This window comes from Elephas maximus, chromosome 1 (assembly GCF_024166365.1).
Source record: "Elephas maximus indicus isolate mEleMax1 chromosome 1, mEleMax1 primary haplotype, whole genome shotgun sequence".
NCBI classification, from domain to species: Eukaryota; Metazoa; Chordata; class Mammalia; order Proboscidea; family Elephantidae; genus Elephas; species Elephas maximus.
This window is the reverse complement of record NC_064819.1, coordinates 151,148,934-151,171,757: the sequence shown is the minus strand read 5'-3', so window position 1 is coordinate 151,171,757 and position 22,824 is coordinate 151,148,934. Positions and strand designations below refer to the sequence as shown.

The 22,824-nt window shown below is 35.7% G+C and overlaps 1 protein-coding gene across 6 annotated transcripts in view; it reads right to left on the bottom strand.

Moving 5' to 3' along the window:
- Positions 1–22,824, bottom strand: part of ORC3 (origin recognition complex subunit 3) — an 86,043-nt gene that overhangs the window by 48,350 nt on the left and 14,869 nt on the right. For 2 of the 6 annotated variants that reach the window (XM_049896897.1, XM_049896907.1), the window contains exons 3-11: positions 19,430–19,527; positions 18,170–18,314; positions 15,722–15,826; positions 14,151–14,302; positions 12,772–12,905; positions 10,805–10,964; positions 9,449–9,598; positions 6,713–6,846; positions 6,149–6,212 (exon numbers count right to left, since the gene is read on the bottom strand). In XM_049896897.1, the coding sequence (XP_049752854.1) occupies positions 6,149–6,212; positions 6,713–6,846; positions 9,449–9,598; positions 10,805–10,964; positions 12,772–12,905; positions 14,151–14,302; positions 15,722–15,826; positions 18,170–18,314; positions 19,430–19,527 (1,142 nt within the window). The other 4 variants (XM_049896926.1, XM_049896934.1, XM_049896917.1 and 1 more) reach the window with 3 other exon arrangements.

Here is a 22,824-nt window from a genome sequence, read left to right as displayed (position 1 = left end):
CACTGAGTCAATTCCGACTCATAGTGACCTTATAGGACAGAGCAGAAATGCCCCATATGGTTTCCAAGGAGTGCCTGGTGGATTTGAACTGCAGACCTTTTTGGTTAGCTGCCGCAGCTCTTAACCACTATGCCACCAGGGTTTTCTAACAGTAATATATTACAATTTTCAGAAGGTGAAGACTTACTTGCCACTCTCTATGGATTTAAAATCTAGTTGGGCAAATAGGCATATAGTCATGAAATATTAACAAGTCAGAATAATAAAACTTAAACTGGCACCTGTGTGGGATTGAATCTAAGTTTTCTACATAGTAGGAAGTTTAACCCTTTAAGGGTGAAACCATGCCAAACAGCTTTAAGGAAGATTTGAATAAAAACATATATTCTCTTAAAATATATGGATTCATTAAGTATACTGTGCATAATATAACCTCCTCTTGACAACAGAAGATCAACATGAATAGCAAATCATCACTGGTAATACAGATGATGAAGATGGTATAGACAGCACAGCATTAAAATGGTCTTTATGGTGTTGGGAACTTGCTTTTTTTAAAAAAAAAAGTCTCTTGAAAATAAATGTGTGTGCAAATGTGTACAAAAGTATGTGATGACATGACTATACATATGTGGTGGAGAGAAGAGGGCTGCTTCACTTTCCTTCTGTGCTTGAAGCAGCAGCATGTACTGCTGCATGGCACTTGGGCAGCTTGACATGAATACTTGATTACAAAGGCTGAAGCTGCCTCACACCAAGTGGTTTCCTAGGCCTCCTACAAATGATCTTCACTATTAACTTGCCACGGTACTTGAAAACCTCATTTCTGACTTCTTGAACACTAATAAAGAGCTTTAGGCACCTTCCTGTCAGCTGTACTAATTCTTCAATTAAGTGTTGTAGATGTCAGATCCTCCCCCATGTTAACTGTGACATTTTAGACAGGCAAGTCACTTAATCCTGTGACTCTCATGTATACAAAGGGATAAAAACATCTAACTTATGTGGGGGCCTTATTTTACAATGAGACAATACATAAAAATTACCTATTAATAGGCAAAAGCTGTTAATGTTCCCCTATTCCTTCCAAAACATTTGTTCATGCGGTACAAATGGATGAGAATTTTTCACTATTAAAAAAGTCTTTTTAGTACTACAAGAACTAGCAGTTTTTATTATCCGATAATGATGACAGCTATGCAAATATGATGTGAGGCCACAATCTTCTTCAAAGCTCTCCTTAATGTCTGACTTGAACCAAATCTCAGGCACAAGCAATAATAAAAAGTTGCATCTTTGTTATTATAGTGAATTTGAAATTCTGTATAAGGTACTTTTGACAGCTCAATTGCTTATTAGATATATTTTCACAAATTAAAGTTTTTAAAAGTTAAAAAAAGAAAAGCTTGATTACCAAAGCAACAAAAAAAATGATAAAAACATATCCAATCACTGATCCTGCTATTCCACCAAAACCTACAGTTGTTTAATATTATAACTTATCTATATTCTTTTAAGCCTGTGGCACTAAAATCAAACTTTAATGAGGAATCTAAATGATTGAAACTGTCAGAGAAAAATTATTACTAATCCGTTTAATGAAAAGACTAAATAAAATCACACCACTCTAGAGCCAAAAGGAACCTTAAAAACATTAGTTTAACTCTATTACAGGATCTGAAAGCTATAAGGTCACCAGAGCTTTCAATGTATGGGAGAACGTACAAGCATATTCTTTAAACTTAGAAGAACCTGATTGTGACTTGCCAGAGTACACTTTTTGGCCAATGTACCCGGCTGCACTGTATAAACTATATAGGGGATAAACTACTCAGAAATGAGAAAATTCACAGAATCTTTGGTCTCTCATCAGCTTATATGGCCTTCCAATGTTCCACCCTAGTTTGAAATTTCTAATGAATCTTCTAAAAGTGTATATGGCTCTGTCAGTTGAATTTTTTTCTTTTTAATTTGAATTTAAAAGTACAGTGTTAAAAAACCCAAACCTGAAGTCTATTATGTACAAAACTGACAAAGTTTTGAAGCGGTAACTATAAAGTTGAAGGGTTTTTTTAAATATCTTGAATCCAGCCAGAGAATAATTGAGATTAATTATATTTTTAGACTTGGAACCTAATAGATTAGTTCTACACTTTAAAAAATGAGGTAAAGAAAAACGATGTTTCCTTCTAGGGAGCCAGTCAAGTTTGGTGGTTTTCAAACAGGGTCTCCAGACTAGCAGCACCAGCATCACCTGGGATCTCGCTGGAAATGCAAATTTTTGAGCACTACTCCAATCTGTTGCCGTCAAGTCAATTATGATGCATAGTGACCCTATAGGACAGAGAAGAACTGCCCCCACAAGGCCTCCAAGGATGTAATCTTTATGGAAACAGACTGCCACATCTTTCTTCCATGGAACAGCTGGTGGGTTTGAATCACTAACCATTTGGTTAGCACTGTGCTACCAAGGCTCCTGGGCACCACCCCAGACCCACAAAATCAGAAACTCTGAGGATTAAGCCCAGAAATCTGTGTTTTAACAAGTCCCCCAGGTGATTCTCAAATATTAAAGTTTCAGAACCACTGGTATAGTTTATCAGCTTAGGGAGAAAAGCAGATCTTTGGGCAGAAACAGTCTGGATATAAAGAGTATAAATTTCTTTGGAGTATACTTTGAGGTCTTTCTTAGAAACCTAAGTACAGAAAATGAGTACAAAATTATAAACTTTAACAACACCATAAAAAAAAAACCCACTGCCGTTGAGTCCATTCCGACTCATAGTGACCCTACAGAACAGGACAGAACTGCCCCATAGTTTCCAAGGAGCGCCTGGTGGATTCAAACTATAGACTTTTGGTTAACAGCTGTAGCACTTAACCACTACGCCACCAGTGTTGCCACTTTAACAAAAGGCATGTCTATATAACTATATCATCTATGTAACTATAAATTATACGTTGTTGTCAGCTGCTGTCAAGTTTGGCCCCTGACTCATGGAAACACCATGCACGATAGGATCAGTCCATTGTGATCCACAGGGTTTTCACTAGTGTATTTTCAGATGTACACTGCCAGGCTTTTCTTTCTAGTCTTACTTAGTCTGAAAGCTCTGTTGAAATCTGTTCAGTATCACAGTAACAGGCAAGCCTCCACTGACAGATGGGTGGTAGCTTCGCTTGAAGTGTACTGGCAGGGAATTGAACCTGTGGCTTACATGTAAGGCGAGAATTCTACCACTGAAGCACCACTGCTCTTGTATTATATGCACTAGTATATATATGTAAACCCTGGTGGTGTAGTGGTTAAGAGCTATGGCTGCTAACCAAAAGGTCAGCAGTTCAAATCCACCAGGAGCTTCCTGGAAATTCTATGGGTCAGTTCTACTCTGTCCTATAGGGTTGGTATGAGTCGAAATCGACTCAAGTATAAAGGGTTTGGTTTTGGTTTATTATATATACACACACACACACATACATATGTGTATATATATATATAAAAAATACCACATTAAAAAAAAAAAAACCCACTGCCGTCAAGGCGATTCCGACTCATAGCGACCCCACAGGACAGAGTAGAACTGCCCCATAGAGTTTCCAAGGAGCGCCTCGTGAATTTGAACAGCCAACCTTTTGGTTAGCAGCCGTAGCACTTAACCACTACGCCACCAGGGTTTCCATAATACCACATAAAGCAAGTAACTATGTATTCATATTGATACCTTAATTTTTCTCATCATAGTGAAGGTTACATAACAGTTACAATGTTTATGATTTACATTTATAAAATTCTTAATGTTATATTTGTTTTCGATTTACTCTCACTTGCTAAACAAACCTGGATTATCACCATAACCTTATGAGGAAATCATACTAGGAATTATTATCCCATTTAATAGATAAGAAACCTAAGGCTTAAGGTGGTTTTCCTAACAATACATGGATGATGAGCAGCTGGAGTTCAAATGCAAGATTTCCAGGTTCAAGATCAGGGATTTTTTACTATGTCATGCAGTAACATATTACTATCAATTATTTTTATAAAACCATAAAAAGAGAAGTGTTATACTGAGAATAAAATATTCAAAATATTTCTACTCTAGAGAAAGCAACAGACATATTGATTAAATATTTTACCAAAGTAGGATAAAACTCCCAAAAATTTTCTCACAGACATTTTCTGGCCTTTGAATTTAGCAGGTAGCCTGCAGGTAACTTTTTCAGAGTAAGAGTACAAATCTTTGTCCTCCTTCACCTCTCTCATTGTTAAGTCTGAAGGAAATAAGCCTTCTAAGACAAAACATGCATTCCAAAAATGAATACCTGTCTTGAATCAATGTAATACAAGTCAGGCTACAACTTTAGGCAAAGGTAATAATATACAGGGCTGTAAATGCAACAAGAACAGGTACAATATAAATAAATGCTTAGAAATATACAAAAAGTCACTGAAAAGCAGATATAAAAGTGAGGATATTTCCAGAATAGACTAGCCTAGACGTTCTCTCTCTTTGTAATCTCAATGGTTAAAGGTAATGTTTAAAAATCTATTCCTGGCTTCTGAAGATACAATCCGGCAGAAAGTTCTAGCAGGAAATGTACTTGGCAACTCTGCTAGAACTCTGCTCTTTCAGCAGAGAGCTAATATATCTAATTTTAAAAGAACGAGTAAACATGCATACATCTTTTTCTACTGGTTCTTAAATTTCTTCTCTATTGAAATAACCTGCATCAGTTTGAGGGCTTCTCATACTGCTCTGAAAAGGTTACGGAGATTATTAAAAAAATTACTGACCCAATCTAGAAGGGATCTTATAGCAATGTCAATTCTGCATTAGAAATAATATTTAATAAAAGCCAGTCTCAGTATTTTTTGAGAATTTACAATGGAGGCAAATAAATATTTAGAACTATACAGAGCACATGCCTTCTAGGAAGTAACATTATTTTATTCAATTTTTGAAAACAGTATGTATCAACAAAACTTACACCAGCACAAGACTTAACTTTAATCTCATCTTAATTTTATTAGTGTTTTCCCATAAAAGGATGTGAGGAGTAAGAAGATAAATGTAACACAAGACACGTCTAAATGTCCATCAGTAAGCGGTTTCATTCAAGAGAATACTCTGCCATTCTGTAGTGCTGATACAGAATGATTGCCAAGATTAAGTGCAAAACAATGTGTACGGGATACTTATGTTCTGCAAAACAGGGAAAGACCCCAAAATACATGTGATTACTAGTATATGCACACAGCATCTTTAGAATGATATATAAGAAACTAGTAACACTGGCTGTATGCAGGGAGGGAAACACTGTAGTTGGAGGACAGAAGTGAGAGGAAGACTTTTCACTATATATTATTTTTGCCTTTTGAATTATATGCCATTTCCAAGTATTATCCATTCAAGAAAGAAAAAATAATAAAATAACTCCTTCTTTTGATATTCCCTATGCTGTATGCCTAGGTCATAATTTTCTAAGCTCATTACTTCTTTCCTGGCATTGTATTATTTTTCGAAGCAATACCCACTTAGCAGTGGGTGCCTAAGCTGCACGGCTTCTATGTGCTCTTATGTATGACAGCCTTTAGAAGAACATTAAAATGAAATTGCCTATAGACTCCAATTGTTATGTGCAAAGAAAGTTGAGATCTAAATGTGCTTTCAAAACAGACTACAGGAGAAACCCAGTGTTCTAGTTAATATTGTCTTTCTCCATAAAAGACTCTTGTCTTTTAGAGATGAGGTTTTCTGTCAACTTTAATATTCACATTCCTTATTAAGTATCAAAGAACACTGGCAGCACAGTGGTTTAGTGTCCAGCTGCTAACCAAAAGGTTGGCAGTTCAAACCCACTAGCCACTTCTCATGAGAAAGATGTGGTAGTCTGCTTCCATAAAAATTACACCCTTGGAAACCTTACGGGGCAGTTCTATTCTGTCCTACAGGGTCACTATGAGTCAGAATCGGTTTGATGGCAGTGGTTTTGGCTTTTTGGTTTTGCTTTAATTAGGTATCAAATCCAGTACTTTACTGTGCAGACTATATTAGGATATACAGATGTTTTATAAAATTAATTCAATAAATATTATGTGTACACTTTTTTCATGGAAAAAATAAAATTGAAACAAATACATTTCTACCTTTAAAAATCTTTCGTTGGTCAATAACGCAACTTGCTTCTCTGAAGCTTGATTTTCCACGTACCTAAAATTTTTACAATCCCATACACAAGAAGAGAAAATTAAACATTCTAATTATCTGAATAGCATGTAGAAAAAAAGAACTACTTTTTCTAGATTGGTGGGTACATTCTCTAATTTCTTCTCAAAGTGAAATTCAAGGTGACAGTCATAGTTCACTGGTAATTTTTAACTCCATAAATCAGTTGCATTTCATAGTCTAGGGGTATAATTATTAAAAAAAAAAGACCATAAACCCCAGACACAGGAAATATTATTTCTAAAAAATTAACTTTCGCTAACTCACAAATTATGTTTCTTTGTAAAACATATTTTTTCTTTATGCCACATGTTCAAATCCAACAAAGAAATCTCACAATTAAAAACAGAAGGCCTTTATTTTGCTCAAAACAAAAAGGTAGAAGTTATTTTTTCTTTTCCCTCCTCAAAAATAACTGGATTGAGATCCCTTATTTCTCCCCAAACTCTATGATAAATGTCTTAAATATCTATCTCCCTTCTTACCTTCTAAAGGATGGAAGACGTCGGATGTTTTCACATTGATTATCTGATAAAAAACTTATTCTTCTTTTGGCTTCTGGAAGATTACAGCACAAAACACTGAGGGGTTGGGAATAGAAATGCTCTAATAGAGAAAGCTGAAAGAAATATGTAAATTAAATGTATTTGTTATATTTTGGCAGTAAATCTTTTGCCCTGTGCCTGCTCAATTTTAAGGTTCTTTTTTTTAAGAACGGAAGTTTTTATGGCACTAATACATTTAAAGGTGTCAGAGCAACACTGCAAACATTACATAAGACAATATACATTTAATATTTAAAGATTTCAATTTTGTGAACAAGGTCAAAACAGGGTAACTCTGAAACAAACTACGGAAATTTAAATAAGCAGATAGATTACCTAGCTGCAGAAGCAATCCACTAAAAATAACTGTAAACGTGGTGCTGCTGGGACTGAAGTGTAACTCAAAGAGTCCACCAGATGCTCAAATACTCACAAGAAAATATGAATCTAATATTAGTATAAAATTAGTATCCAATAAATAAAGATATTATAATGGTAGGAGCTTTGTCTATTTATAAAAAGGAATAACGAAAAATGAACGATAAAGAAAAGTTATTTCTTTAAATTGCAAACATGGTAGCACAGCTGATAGATACATGTATTCTAGCTAGTAACTAGAACGCTGTGGTCTCCACAGTGGAAGGGGGGATGATTTTCCAGATTCTAACATAACTTGCAAGATATCTCAGAAGGCTATCCAAATGTTAAATACGCTGATTCTAAGCAACATTTTCAAGACCAATTTGGTTTTCTAGCTACCTTGATACGTGAAAGATGGTTCCCCAGAGAGTGGATATAAACATTCTCGTCACTGGAAAATGGTATTCCCATCACAAATTTATAAACTAACATGCTAGATTATATATCAGCCTTAAGGTATTTGGTGGGCAAGAATCTGATCTTGAGCTTGATCCTTCCTGGGTGAACTGATAATGAATTTCTGAGCCTATAGACCTAAAGACCAGATACCCAAGGCTGGAGGAAATCCTCCAAAATAGTCTGTTCCCTAAGGTTGTAAGGTAAAGGGCCCAACTAATTTAGCAACAGAAGATTGATTTTACATGGATCCACAATCAACACCCATGGAAACAGCTGCCAAGAAATCAAATGACGTATTGCATTGGGCAAATCTGTTGCAAAAGACCTCTTTAAAGTGTTGAAAAGCATAGATGTCACCTTGAGGACTAAGGTGCACCTGATCCAAGCCATGACATTTTCAATCGCCTCAGACGCATGCGAAAGCTGTACAATGAACAAGGAAGACTGAAGAAGAATTGATGCCTCTGAATTACAGTGCTGGCGAAGAATACCAAATATACCACTGACTGCCAGAAGAATGAACAAGTTGGTCTTGGAAGAAATATAGCCAGAGTGCTCCCTGGAAGCAAGGACGGTGAGACTTTGTCTCACATACTTTGGACATGTCATCAGGAGAGACCAGTCCCTGGAGAAGGGCATCACGTTTGGTAAGGTAGAGGGTTGGTGAAAAAGAGGAAGCCCCTCGATGAGATGGACTGACACAGTGGCTGTGACAAGGGGCTCAAATATAGCAACAACTGTGAGGATGAAGCAGAACTAGGCAGTGTTTCATTCTGTTGTACACAGGTTCACGAGTTGGAACCAACTGACAGCACCTAACAACACATATATTATGTAACATATATAAATGTGTGTGTATACACATACATATATATATAGTTACATAATTTTTGTTATATAATTGAGTTATTATACTTCAATTTAATTTCACGTATTGCTGATTTTCTTGCTTTAAAACAAGAGCCAAAGTTGAGGGAAAAAAAAAAACATATTAATCATAAGAATCACTACAGCGTTTTATAGAGAAAGGATACACATTAGAAACAATTTATAATTTCCAAGGCACTACACAAACATATAGTGAGTTATCATCATATTGCACTTACTACTACATGTAAGTTTTAATCAACTTGACAACTGGAGTGTGTTCACAATGATTACATTTTGCTAAGATAATTTTAGTAGTTGTCAAGAAAAGAAAATCTTATTAACTTTTAAACAACTGGAGAATGGGGCCTTCTTTTTTTGGATTATAGCAGATGTTCTGAAGCTAAGTTCATGAGTGGGCATTTGTCAATTCATGAGACTCTGTTGAAAATGCATTCCAAGTATGTAACAATAAATATAAATTTACACACACACATGTACAGGGATCAGCAAACTATGGCTTGCAGCCCGTTTTTTACGGCCAATGAGCGAAAAATGATTTTTACATCTTTAAAGGGTTATATAAAAAAACAAAAAAAGAAAATATGTAACAGAGACCAAATGCAGCCTGCAAAGCTGAAAAAATGTAATGTATCTGCCTCTTTACAGAAAGTTTGCTGACCTCTCATAGGGCTTCCTAGACAGAGTCTAGAAGCTTTCATCAGATTTTCAAAAAGATTCCCCTCCTACATTCCCAAAATGGTTAAGAATCACTGAAATGGCTGACGTATTTTTCCTACTATTGATATCCCAATTAATATGTTCTCTATATTTAGCTAAAAGATAACCAAAAAATGATAGAATCTTGAATTCATCTAGATATTACCATTTAAAAGGCCTTAAGTATCCAAGTAAATAGTCAGTCTGAAATAAACATGCAAATTATTTAGAATCAGCTTATGAATTTTCAAATTCATTAGTGCTTCTTACCTGAAGTCCTTTTATAAAGTTCTGAATTGAGAAATCGTGATACAAAAAGATGTTAGTTAGAACCTGTAACACTTTTTCACTTAGCTTAAAGGGAAACTGAGTTGTAAGAAGTAGCTGAAAGATATAAAACAGAGAGGGGGACAGAACACACTATAAAATTTATAAATATGACATGTAAATAATAAGGCAAAGAATGATACTATTACTCGTAACTGTGAAAGCTGCAATTGTGGCTACTTTCTTTTTTATTTTTTAGGTAAAATATCAATTTTTAAATTAACTTATATAACAGTAACAACAACCCAAAAGAATCTATCCATAACACATCTTCAGAACCAAAGATGGCCATTATCCTCCATTCAATTCCTGATTTTTATAAAGTACCCCCTATTAACTAACTACTTAATTCTTTTTCTCCCACCAGAAGCCACTGAAGAAGCTGCAGCCTTTGACAATTCTTGTTACCAGATAAGATTTCTTTTCCATCCCTAATGATGCAAATTAAGGAAGAATAACACATTATGTACCACTGAATGAGGAATACAACAAAATTGACAGATGTCTAATTTGTATCATTCAGCAAATTTTCAAAGGCCTATAGGGGAGATTTTACATGTGGAAATGAACAGTCATACAAAGCTTCTTCTTCAGAATAAACAGAACCACAGTCATAGAAGGCCAAGTGAATTTGGCCACAACAAAGCAGTCACAAATACTGTAGCTGGAAAAATTGTCCCTTAAGTGCCAGGAAATCAGATGGCTATCATCTTTTTGGAGGGAAAAATGTAGAAGCTGTCAAGTAAATAAGTGGCAGGCTGTCTTTAGTTTACCTCATGCAAACAGCACAGTCCAGCAACAGTTTGTGGAAGCTCAAAACTAAAACAATCTTATTTCTACTTGGATAGAAACGTTATAGTAGCTAAAGTATGGAAAATTTTTCTTATCTATTTGTTCTCAAGAGCAGCATGACAGTCAGGAAAGAGTGCACTAAAAACTTCAAATTGTTTTATGTAAAACGTAAGTCAAAACATTGCTATTATTACTACAAAGTCTATAAATTCTGCAAATATTTATTTTAAAGGCCTGCATTTTTCCCCTGACTAATGATATATATCTGTATATACGCACACACATATATATGATCACTTTTCTCATAAAGCTTATGTTTTTCTGAAGAGGCAATACTATACAAGTATGAAAATCATTAAACAAAAACAATCAAAATATGTGAGGAAATGCGTTCCATATAGTTCTACTCTGAGAGATATACAGATTTATCATTAACATTTATATTTACAATCTATTCTTGGCAGTTTCTTTTCATCTTATGTCACTGGTAAAATTTTTTCTTTTTACCTTATCAAGTACTGTGGTCAGGTGCTCCTTGCAAGACAAAGACTGGAATAGTTCTATACACAACAGTGATGACACTGCATGAGGAAGTAACCGGTGGATGACAACAGGAGATGTAGCAATTCCAAAAATGAGTATTAGTGGAAATTCATGTAGATGTTGACTAGTTTTCAAAGGAAGACACAAAAGTAGAATTTCTTTAGCAATGTATTTCAACACATTGTATTTCAAAATAAGACAAATTTTAATAACTACTTTATAACCCACTGCTAAGGAGTATCATTCTAAATACTAAAATTTTCTAGGTCACTCATTTTCCTCTGCTAAAGTAACACAGAGATAGATGTTTCCAGACACTCTAGCTCTGAAACCAACCTATTAATGGATCTTCTCATTTTATAAATAAGAACAGAGTCTAGAGAGACAAAGTGCTTTCCCCAAGGTTGCACAACCTCAAGCGTTACAGGAGGTATTAGGTACCATTCATCTTAACCTCTCACTCAAACCTCACAGTTTAGTATTCACCCTATGCTTTGAGATCAGTGACATGATACTAATTTTCAAGGTAATTTTTTCTATCTATGGAGATTTCTAACAGACACTATGTCACTCAGCTATAATAGCTAAGAGAAAACTTTTCTTATACATACGTAAGACATCTTTTTAATGGACAACATTAAAAAATGTTATATCCCCTCCTTATAGTCTTAAATCAAACTTATTAAACATGACGTGCCTCTTAGCATTATCAATAAGAACACAAATTACTTCCACAGAGTCATTTAGTCAAACAGCGCTATAGTTGGGGGCTACTGCAAGTCAGAGTCCTTTGTATCAAGGCTGATGATTTATTTTGCTTGCTCCTCTCTGTCAGCTATTGCTTTTCAGTATTCAAGCTGTATGCAGTTCTATCTTCACAGGAGTAAAGTGCCTGGATTCTCTTACTGTTCTAAGTTCTTCTTCCTTACTTTTGGTAGTTAGTCACAAGTCTGAGTTCCAAAATATTGGAGATTTACCGTCACTATTTCATACCATGAGTGATTTCAGCACGTTAAATGGTTCAATGTTGGCATTAAGAAAAGTCTTAGGACCTACATATCTCAAAGTCAATTGCAAAAAGAGACACTATCAAAACAAATTATATTAGTAAATTATGACTCGATATAGCTTTAGGCAAATGTAGCCATAATTATTAAGGTAAGTTAACATATAGAAGTGGCCAAAATAAATTACACCCTTAAAACAGGAAATGCACGCCACTAGATTTTAAAATAGGGTTAGTTACTCCATTTCTGAGACTCACGGTACTGCCCTGAAGATCTAATGAGATCATGAAAGTAGTTTCCCACTATAAATATTTAAATATATGATAATGTTATTTAGAAAATATTCTTGCTCATTAGAGCTATCGGTAACTCAAGAGTCTCTACAGGTGGACACAGATGAAAAAATAACACCTGACAAAAATATCCCAACCTGGAGCAGTATCTGTTTAACGGGCAAGTAAGAGACTGACAACCTTAGTGAGATAAACTACATCTCACTGCCTCACTACGATAATTAAAAATTGGCTCAATTTTGTCTGATTCTCAGATTTTGATCAAAAAGCAAATAAAAATTTGATAGACCTTCGAACATTAAACCAAAAATCCAAAGCCGTTGACGTTGAGTCGATTCCGACTCACGGCAACCCTACAGGACAGAGTATTGCCCCACAGAGTTTCAAAGGAGCACCTGGTGGATTCGAACTGCCAACCCTTTGGTTAGCAGCCACAGCTCTTAACCACTACACCACCAGGGTTTCCCTTTGAACATTAAGAACCTGAAATTACTTCAGTTTCTAGTCAACTGGTATTAAAATGAAGATTAAATCACCATTTTCTCTGAAAACTGTTGCTTTTTAACAGAAACATTTTCTTAATTAAAAGAAAGAGAATTTCAGCACAAAAGCCAGGAAACACACCATCTACCTGCTGATAATTATAAAGTCCTGAAGTACTTTTGTGGTGAAGCTTTCCATATCTTTCAAGATAAGCACAACAGGAGGAGACTGCCATTGGCCAGACGAAGTCCTTTTTCTGCTTGGCACTTTTGGGCCTGTCTTCTTTTAAGCCATTGTGGAAAGAAGGAGTTAAAAATAAGCCTTACCGTGGAAACAATGATATAATACCACATGTTCATGTATCTCCCTTTACAGTTCACAGTAATATCATTTCTTTTATTTCTTCCACATAATAAATAGAAAGTCATTCCAACAGTTACTAGCAGAATTTTTCTGTGTCTGACATGGGAGCAATAACAAGAAAAAGGTTCAGTAAAATCTATAACTCATATAAAATATTTATATTTTCTGCTATCTGCAAAAATGACAGGAAAAGCACGGGGAGAAGAGAAAATTTTCCACAAAATTGATTTTTCTGTTGGTACACTACTATAGTTTGCTTTGCTTTAAAGTGAGAGCTAGTTATTTTTAATAAAAAGGCATAAGGAGTAACACTAGTTGCCATTCTGTTACTCTGAAATTTAAAGTTTGGAAAGAACCTTAAATATCATCTGTTTCAATCACAATCTATTAAAGATATCTGACATAAATCAATAGCATTTGATTTAAAGAAAATGTAAAATTGTGGATCAAATTAAGCCATTATGGTAAGCATTAGACCTAGTTTCACTCTATATAAAGCAAAATATGTATTTTCATGAAACCTCACTAATGATGACAAAAATGTTGATTAGAAAATATTACTACAGTATTTTTCCCCATACTGCCTGGCCACACGACATCATAAAACTATGGTTTTATGATGTTAGAGAGTCATTAACTTTCACCAGCTATTGTCATGATAGGATGGAATTTCTTTTGCTTGCTATACGCATATATTTATTTACAGAGCATTTATTCCCAAAGAACTATAAGCATAGAACATACTAAAGAACAAAGAAAACATGATTATTCTTCAGAGGACTAAGATGACAGTGGGTACTGGCAGCATGATTCTAATGCAGAAAAGAAAATAAGAGATAATGTGTTAAAGCTATAGTCATTGTCACAGAGATAGAATTTGCAACAGAACCAACTCCTGATGCTGTTTTTGTCACTCGATGACATTTTGCCACACATAAAATGTCCTTGTAAGAGCCTAAGCACTTACTAGGAATTAGACTGCATACTAATAAAAGAACACTTCTAAATTCTAGTAGCCTTAGGAAAAATAAGTAGCTACTATTAAATCAACGGCCAGTGCTACATAAGCATATCCTTCTTAGGATAAAATAGTATTAAGTCTAATTCCCAGCTTCTTCAATCAAATGCCAATTTCCTAGGAGAAAACTGTCAGTTTACGTTTACCTGTGTAACGTTCATATACCAACTGGAAAGGAAACCCATTGAACAATATGTCTTTTTCTGAGTGGCCTGCATACTCTCCTCCTCTCTGGATTCTACATCTACACAACAATCCATCAACTGTGAGATCAGCTTTTGCAAAAAATGCTTCATATCTGCAAAATAGAAAAAGCTTGCTGCCTCTTAAAACATATTGGAAGGCCCTGAAAATTCTTGGTTGTATATTATCTGAGCAGAATGTTTTTCTACACTCCTCATCAATATAACTGACATAACATTTAACATATGAACTATTAATGCTCTCCTTAATATATAAAATTTCATTAATTCATACCAAGACTAGGCCAAAGGTTATATGTATTATCTATAACAAAAGTATTCCCTAAGTGTAAACATGAAAACTAAGTTATTTTCAAAGTCTCTAAAAAACATCAAAAGTGTTATTTACATAAATTATTTTACTGATTACAAGTCTTCCTTATAGTCATCTTCAAGGATGCCCTAAGTGCTTTTCCTTAATTCCAATCAGTTTTTAAATATGAAAGTAATATAAGCACATAAATCCCTTATATCAGTCCAAATCCAAACACATTTTACAGTACAGGTAGTCCTCGACTTATGACGTATATGAGTTATGACAAACAGCACTTACAACAGTTTGCTTTGTTTTTGTACATCTTTTTGTTAGTAATATGTACTACATACAATGTTGCAGCATGCAATTTGCTGATATTATCATTCTCACAGAAACCCTGGTGGCATAGTGGTTAAGTGCTACGGCTACTAACCTAAAGGTCGGCAGTTCGAATCCACCAGGTGCTCCCTGGAAACGCTATGGGGCAGTTTTACTCTGTCCTATAGGGTTGCTATGAGTCGGAATCGACTCGAAGGCAACAGGGTAGAGGGGGTGGGGGATCATTCCCACATGTTCACTTGCAGGTGTTCAATGATCAGACTTATAAAAATACTGAAAATAAAGGCAATAATAATGAAAACTAAAAAAAAGAGGTATTCAACATGTCAGAACCAACTTACAACGGAGTAGGCAGAACAGAGCCCCATAGTAAGTTGGGAACTACCTGTATTAGTGTCCACATCCTTTGTGATTTGATGGCTTCAGGTACACAAGATTAGCTCTGCCCATGGAATATATTTAGCTTGGTGACCTTTCAAATTGGGACAATAAGATGATTTGGGACTGCAAATATGAGGCCATGTAGTTTACTCTCTGCTGGGCGAAATAAAAGCTCCCAATTTCCCAATTCTCAGCTCCCCAAACCTTTCTAGTTATTAAAAGTTTCATTAGATTAAGAATACATCTTTTAAATGCCTGGACTAATACTGACAGTGAAGGTGGTATAGCAGGAGTGGGGCGAGAACAAAGGAAGTAAAAGGTAGTAAAGAGCTCTGCAACAGTCAGGGTTACTCGGGGAGGCACTAAACCTCACTCTGTCAAAATTGTAGCACTGTGCTCTTCTCACAAATAAAAAGGGATAAAGAAAGAAAGAGAGAGAGAGAGAGAAGGTAGAAATCTGTAACATTTCTCCAAGGTTATTATAACATTTATTCTTTACCTGGACAATCTTTAGCTTGCAATGAAACTACATACGGTGTGACATTTTTCTGAAGGGCCTCTGTTAGACTTCTAAATGTTAAATCATGATCTGTTACATTCACACCTATGGGATAATATATCAATACTGAATAATCATTTTTATTAATAATAATTAGACAACAAGACATTTAACATGTCAAGTAAACTACCAAGTAAAGACATTTCAAAAACATGATTAATAACAGCAACCAGGAAAATCTACTACATAAAGAGATATCCAATAACAATAAATATCTAGATGCATAAACTATACTTATTTGTTCGGGAAGATATTTAGTACATTTCTTGTTTCAAAAAAATCACCAGGGATATATATTTGACTCTTGAAAATGTCTTAAGAGTAATTTCATTATTTTGCCAAATAAATAAAGAGCTCTTTAAAACACTGATTTGAAAATAAGGGGTTATGAATCCAAGCCTTACTATGACCCTGACTTAGCCTGCTTAACAACTGAGAATTCAACCATTAATCATCACAGCACTGGATACAATAGGTAAAATGTACACTGAGCTGATTTCTGAGGGAAGAGCCTAAAAACAAATTAAAACTATGAATTCTTTTGGTATTCACCAAACCCATGGTTCTCATGTCCACAAGTCAGGGTTTTAGTGCTCTGCATACAGTCATCAGAGTGGAGTGGACATTTTCCCACTACTCTTTGGAAAAGATTCTGTGAACTGAAACCCTCTCTCAAGTAACAATTTATGATTTCCAGAAAGTATTTTGATGCTCAGGCAGGTGCCAAGCAGCAGACACCATGAAACTGCTTAAGACTTGCTACTGTAAAATTTCCACTGCCTGACAGAAAGACAGCAGGTTCTGAATCATCCACACCAGAAATAAGCAACTTTATTTTTTTCAGGAGAGAGAACAAATAAAAATGTTGGCAGGCTGTTTTTTAAACATATATTTTTTCAAAATCAGATAATGTGCAACTGTGCTTAAGCATTCTTTGAGTACAGACTTTTTTAAATACAGTATCAAAACTATCTTCCTAGCATACATTATGGTCTATGATTGTAATGCTGCAGCTCTGAACCTATTTGGGAGTTCAGTAAAACACTGGCTTTCACCGACAGACATTATCCGCTATTTAACATTATGCTCCTTAAGACAACGGACTTGTATATTACAAACAATATACGTCTTCAACTTGAAAAATATTCTCCTTGGACCTCTTCTCCTTTTGGCCATAGGCAGGACCGGGATTTAAACTTTCTTTAGAAAATACTACCTGCCACTCTTATACCGACAGTGCTCTCACAACCACATATCAGGCCATCCCTCTCGATTGTGTCCCCTCCCCTTCACCTCCATTTGTTGTAACCTGGCAGTAGAGAAAGCACCCAACAGTACAAGTGGGTCATCACTGGGCCTCCTTCTCTCATCCATAAATGGAAGAAGTTTTTGAAATCAGATGGCAGGCCACACAGTAAAGCTGGACAATAGCATAAAAATCATCTCCTGTGTCTTGCTCTCAAAATGTGGTCTAAGGACCAGCAATTTGGGCAACAACTCAAAGCCTGTTAGAAAAAAAGAATTTCAGATCCTACCCTAGACCTACTAATGAAAATCTGCATTTTAACAAGATCCCCAGGTTATTTGTAGATACATTGAAGTTTGAGAAGTATTGCCCTGAATATTAGGAATACGACGTAGATAATAAACAGTACTAGACATGGTATTAAAACAGAATTAGTTTCTTGCCTCAGAGCTCACTAGTACAGTAAACCCCGAATGATAACGAATTGGAAGTGGAGAGTATGGTTGGAATCCATACATATTCAAATTTCTTTTTAAAAGGAATGAAAAAAATTTGCTAATATTTAAAAAAAATTTTTTTCCACTATCCTGCATTCCAAATATACGGTAAAGATGGAATAATAATAACAGTTATTTAAGTACCTAAGAAGTTTACAACCCACAATCTCAAAGCAATTTATATATAACTTATCTAAATCCCTTTCTGGGCAATGAATGTTAATACAATAAAATGATCCAGAGATTAAAAAACAAGTATAAAAATTAAGGTCAGAGAGTAATTCCACTCAAGATATGACCTATTGACACAATGATGGTTTCTTTATTAACAAATCCAAATCTCATATATCCTCATGCTATGTTTAAGGAATTAAAGAGAAAAATAAACAAATGTTTTCTCCATCATTTTCTGAAAATTAACAAAAAATTGAGGAAAGCATGAGCTAACCCTGGATCCATTTCTTTTAATTTGCCGATAGTCTTAGTATTAAGAACTTTCATTGGTTTTGAGGGTATGCACAGCAAACTATAATTGGTTTAAATTCTACAAGTCAGAAGAGGTTGTTCCTCACTATTCCCAACAGCAAAACAACCACTAATATCAAAAAATAAAATATATACATGCATGGGCACACACACTCATACCTAGAACAAGAGCAGCAGTAGGAATTTCTCTGAGTCTTATTTGACAGCTCCAGTCTGTTGAATTCTTCTGGAATCCAGAATGAGACTTTTGCAGAAATTCAATTAGACTGTCAAACAGGTTTTTATTTAATTCCTCTTGCAATTGCTATAAGGAAAACACCAAGCTCTATGAGTTATCAGTAGTAATCTGACACATCCTTTCTGGTTTTGGAAAGAAAACTGTCACAGATTCAATTCCAAGGACTCCACGTAAAATGATTATTAGATGGATGAAATAAAAAAAACATTTTTTCCTTAGATCTCTAGTGATTACTGTTTTGGACTCCCCCATTAAGGAATACCTCTTATTTATTCATTTATTCATTCAACAGACATTTACTAACTACCTCACAAATGAAAGGTAGTTTCTACCCTAAAAAAGTGGGCATATTAGGCAAGAATACTTACAATTAAAATACAGTGTGCAGAGTGCTATGATAATATAGGTGCAAAGAGAAGGACTAACTTAAGGTGAGGAGGTGATATACTTGGGCCAAGTCTTAAATGGACAGCAGAATGGAAACCACAAACTCAAATAACCTTCAAGGGCCACATGGAACACATGAATGAGGAATAAAGAGTTAAATAAACAAACAAATCTTCCCATCATTTTCCTGGAAATTAACCACTAAGTATAAAGCAAGAAAGAGTGGCGGCAAGTAGTAGTAAACTGGAAAATACACATCCCTCCCAAAGGCATTTAAAAACAAAAAATACAACACTGTGTTGACCAAACAGTGTAAGTCTGCTCGAAATACTGGCCCTGGGGATATCAATTTGCTCAAGTGAAGAAATGTTTGAATTGGAATATAAAGAACACAGTAACTGGGTATGAGGCTGAGGGCATAAAAGAGCTTAGAAATATGGAATATAAAGAACACAGTAACTGGGTATGAGGCTGAGGACATAAAAGAGCTTAGAAATAGCTTTATTTCTTACTTGTTTAACTGAGTGGATAAGTAAAGTGCCACCATTTAAAAGCTGTGAAAATATGTAAAAGTCTCCTTGCCTTAGCAGTTATCATAGTAAACATGTATGCCAGTATATGAAAAATGCTTAATATTTAGAACATGAGGTTTTTTTTTAGATTTACAAATTATGCTTAACCAATATTTCCTGCATTTTATCAATATTCTTGTGAATTGGAAAGGAAGTTGGAAAGCACCAAATATGAGATTTATGGTATTAGAGAAATGTTAGGTTATTAAAAGAAGTGGTCACCTCAGTTTCAGATTTCATCTTTTGCCATATCAGCTGATAAGTTTCAAATCGGAGCTTACTGTCTTCAGACACATTTTTCCCTCTATTAAAATAGTCCTCTAAAAACAAAGAAATAAGAAAAAGTTTTTTTTAAAAAATAATTTTTATCATGCTTTAAGTGAAAGTTTACAAATCAAGCCAGTCTCTCACATAAAAACTTATATGCACCTTGGTACATACTCCCAATTACTCTCCCCCTAATGAGACAGCCAGCTCTCTTCCTCCACTCTCTCTTTTTGTGTCCATTTTGCCAGCTTCTAACCCCCTCTATCCTCTCATCTACCCTCCAGGCAGGAGATGCCAACATACTCTCAAGTGTCCACCTGATCCAAGAAGCTCACTCCTCACCAGCATCCCTCTCTGACCCATTGTCCAGTCCAATCCATGACTGAAGAGTTGGCTTCGGGAATGGTTCCTGTCCTGGGCCAACAGAAGGTTTGGGGCCATGACCACCGGGGTCCTTCCAGTCTCAGTCAGACCATTAAGTCTGGTCTTTTTATGAGAATTTGGGGTCTGCATCCCACTGCTCCCCTGCTCCCTCCGGGGTTCTCTGTTGTGTTCCCTGTCAGGGCAGTCATCGGTTGTAGCCGGGCACCATCTAGTTCCTCTGGTCTCAGGATGATGTAGTCTCTGGTTCATGTGGCCCTTTCTGTCTCTTGGGCTTGTAATTACCTTGTGTCCTTGTGGTTCTTCATTCTCCTTTGATCCAGGTGGGTTGAGACCAATTAAGAATCAGTTTTTTTTTTAACTTAATTTTATATTATATGACCCTGGGAGTATGGTCCCCAGACACCCTTTTAACTCAGTACTGAAGTCACTCCTGAGGTTCACCCTTTAGCCAAAGATTAGACAGGTCTATAAACCAAAATGAGACTAAATGGGCACACCATTTAGCCCAAGGGCAAGAAGGCAGCAGGGGACAAGAAAGCTGGTAATGGGGAATCCAGGGTCAAGAAGGAGAGAGTATTGACATGTCATGGGCTTGGTACATGCAATATGTGTACTAATTGTTTAATGAGAAGCTAATTTGCTCTGTAAACCTTCATCTAAAGTACAATAAAAAAAGGAGGGGGGAGAAAAAAGTTATTTTTATATCGTAAAAGAAAATCTCTGTGCAAAGTCATACAATAAATGATGGAGTTGAATTATTTTTGTATATATGGAAAAATAAATATATGCGGATAAAAACGAAAACTTGTTGCAGTTGATTTTGAATCATAGTAACCCTAGAGGACAGAGTAGAACTGCCCTATAGGGTTTCCAAGGAGCGAGCAGTGGATTCGAACTCCTGACCTTTTGGTTAGCAGTCGAACTCTTTTAACCACTGTGCCACCAGGGCTCCATGTATGGGGATAGGTAATGTCAATATCCTTTGTATCTAATTTTATTTATATAGCTTATATTTTTACAATATTATATTTTTACAATTAAAAATGACTTTTTCTTTTTATAAATGTATTTCTGTCATTTGCTCTTTGAATTTCTAGCAGTTTTTATTTAATATTTTTGGCTTAAAGAATATACATTTAATATTATGGTGTTTTCATTATTTGTTTTTATTCCATAATCTAGTATACCTCATATTCTTTGCTTTGAACTCTCCTTTAATAAATATGATTACTACTACTACAATCTTGTCTTTGAGCCCAGTCTTCTACTGAATTGACTAGACAGCAACAGGTTTGTTTTTTTGGTTTGGGTCTCTATAATTTTAGTCCTTTCAAAATCATTAGCCATTTGTCCAAATACTATTTACTGCAGTGGTTTTTAAGCTTTCAAATCATGAGCCACATTAAGGAATGCATCATAAGCCAATATACATACATATAAGGTATTAAATGAAAAATACCACAAAACAATACTCACCTATAACACATGATAGCAAACGTATTCTATTCTATTCTATATACATATTTTTAAATGCCACCATGACGCACTAAATTGACTTCATGAGTCACACATGGGTTATGACCTTCAGTTTGAAAAAAAACTGACATACTGAATATTCTATCCTTTCTCACACTGATTTAAGATGGTCTTCCAAAAAAACCAAACCTGTTGCTGTCAAGTTGATTCCGACTCATAGCGACCATAAAGGACAGAGCAGAACTGCCCCATAGGGTTTCCAAGGAGTGCCTTGGTGGATTCAAACTGCAACCCTTTCGTTAGTAGCTATAGCTCTTAACTACTACACCACTAGGGTTTCTGAGATGCCCTTAAATACTCATATATACTTGGAACAATTTTTGAACTTCTTCTTTTGTTCTCGTGAATCCAACTCTATTCCTATATCTGTCCTGAATTGTTTTAATTACTATAGCTGTTATTGTTAGGTGCTGCTGAGTCAATTCTGACTCACAGCGACACTAAGTACAACAGAACAAAACACTGCCCAACCCTTGCTATGTTTGAGCCCATTGCTGCAGCTACTGTGTCAAACCATCTCACTGAGGGTCTTCCTCTTTTTTGCTGACCTTCTACTTTACTAAGCATGATACCCTTCTCCAGGGATTAGTCCCCATGTTGCAAGTAAGTGAGATGAAGTCTCGCCATCCTCCCTTCTAAGGAGCATTCTAGCTGTACTTCTTCTGAGACAGATTTGTTTTTTCCTCTGGCAGTCAATGGTATATTCAATATTCTTTGCCAACACAATAATTCAAAGGCATCAATTCTTTTTCAGTCTTTTTTATTCATTGAACTGTAGCTTTGTGGTACATTTTAACGCTGAATACATCCAGGTCTTCGCCTCATCATCACCAAACACTGTGTTTCTTTTTCAAAAAATCTTAGGCTATTCTTACAAGTTAATTTTACGATAATTTTGCCACATTTTCAAAAATAGTTATACTGGATACTGATTAATTAGTAGATAAGAACTGCTTTAGGTGAAGGGATGGACAATACTCAATACATGGAAGGTCAGCTAAACTGGACTGGACCAAAAGCAAAGAAGTTTCCGAAATAAACTGAAGGCTTCAAAGGTCAGCGGAGCAATGGCGGGGGTTTGGGGACCATGGTTTAAGGAGGCTTCTAAGTCAATTGGCAAAATAATTCTATTATGAAAACATTCTGCATCCCACTTTGAAATGTGGCGTCTGGGGTCTTAAATGCTAACAAGCGGCCATCTAAGATGCATCAATTGGTCTCAACCCACCTGGAGCAAAGGGGAATGAAGAACAACAAGGTCACACGACAACTAAGAGCCCAAGAGACAGAAAGGGCCACATGAACCAGAGACCTACATCATCCTGAGACCAGAAGAACTAGTTGGTGCCCGGCCACAATCAATGACTGCCCTGACAGAGAGCACAACAGAGAACCCCTGAGGGAGCAGGAAATCAGTGGGATGCAGATCC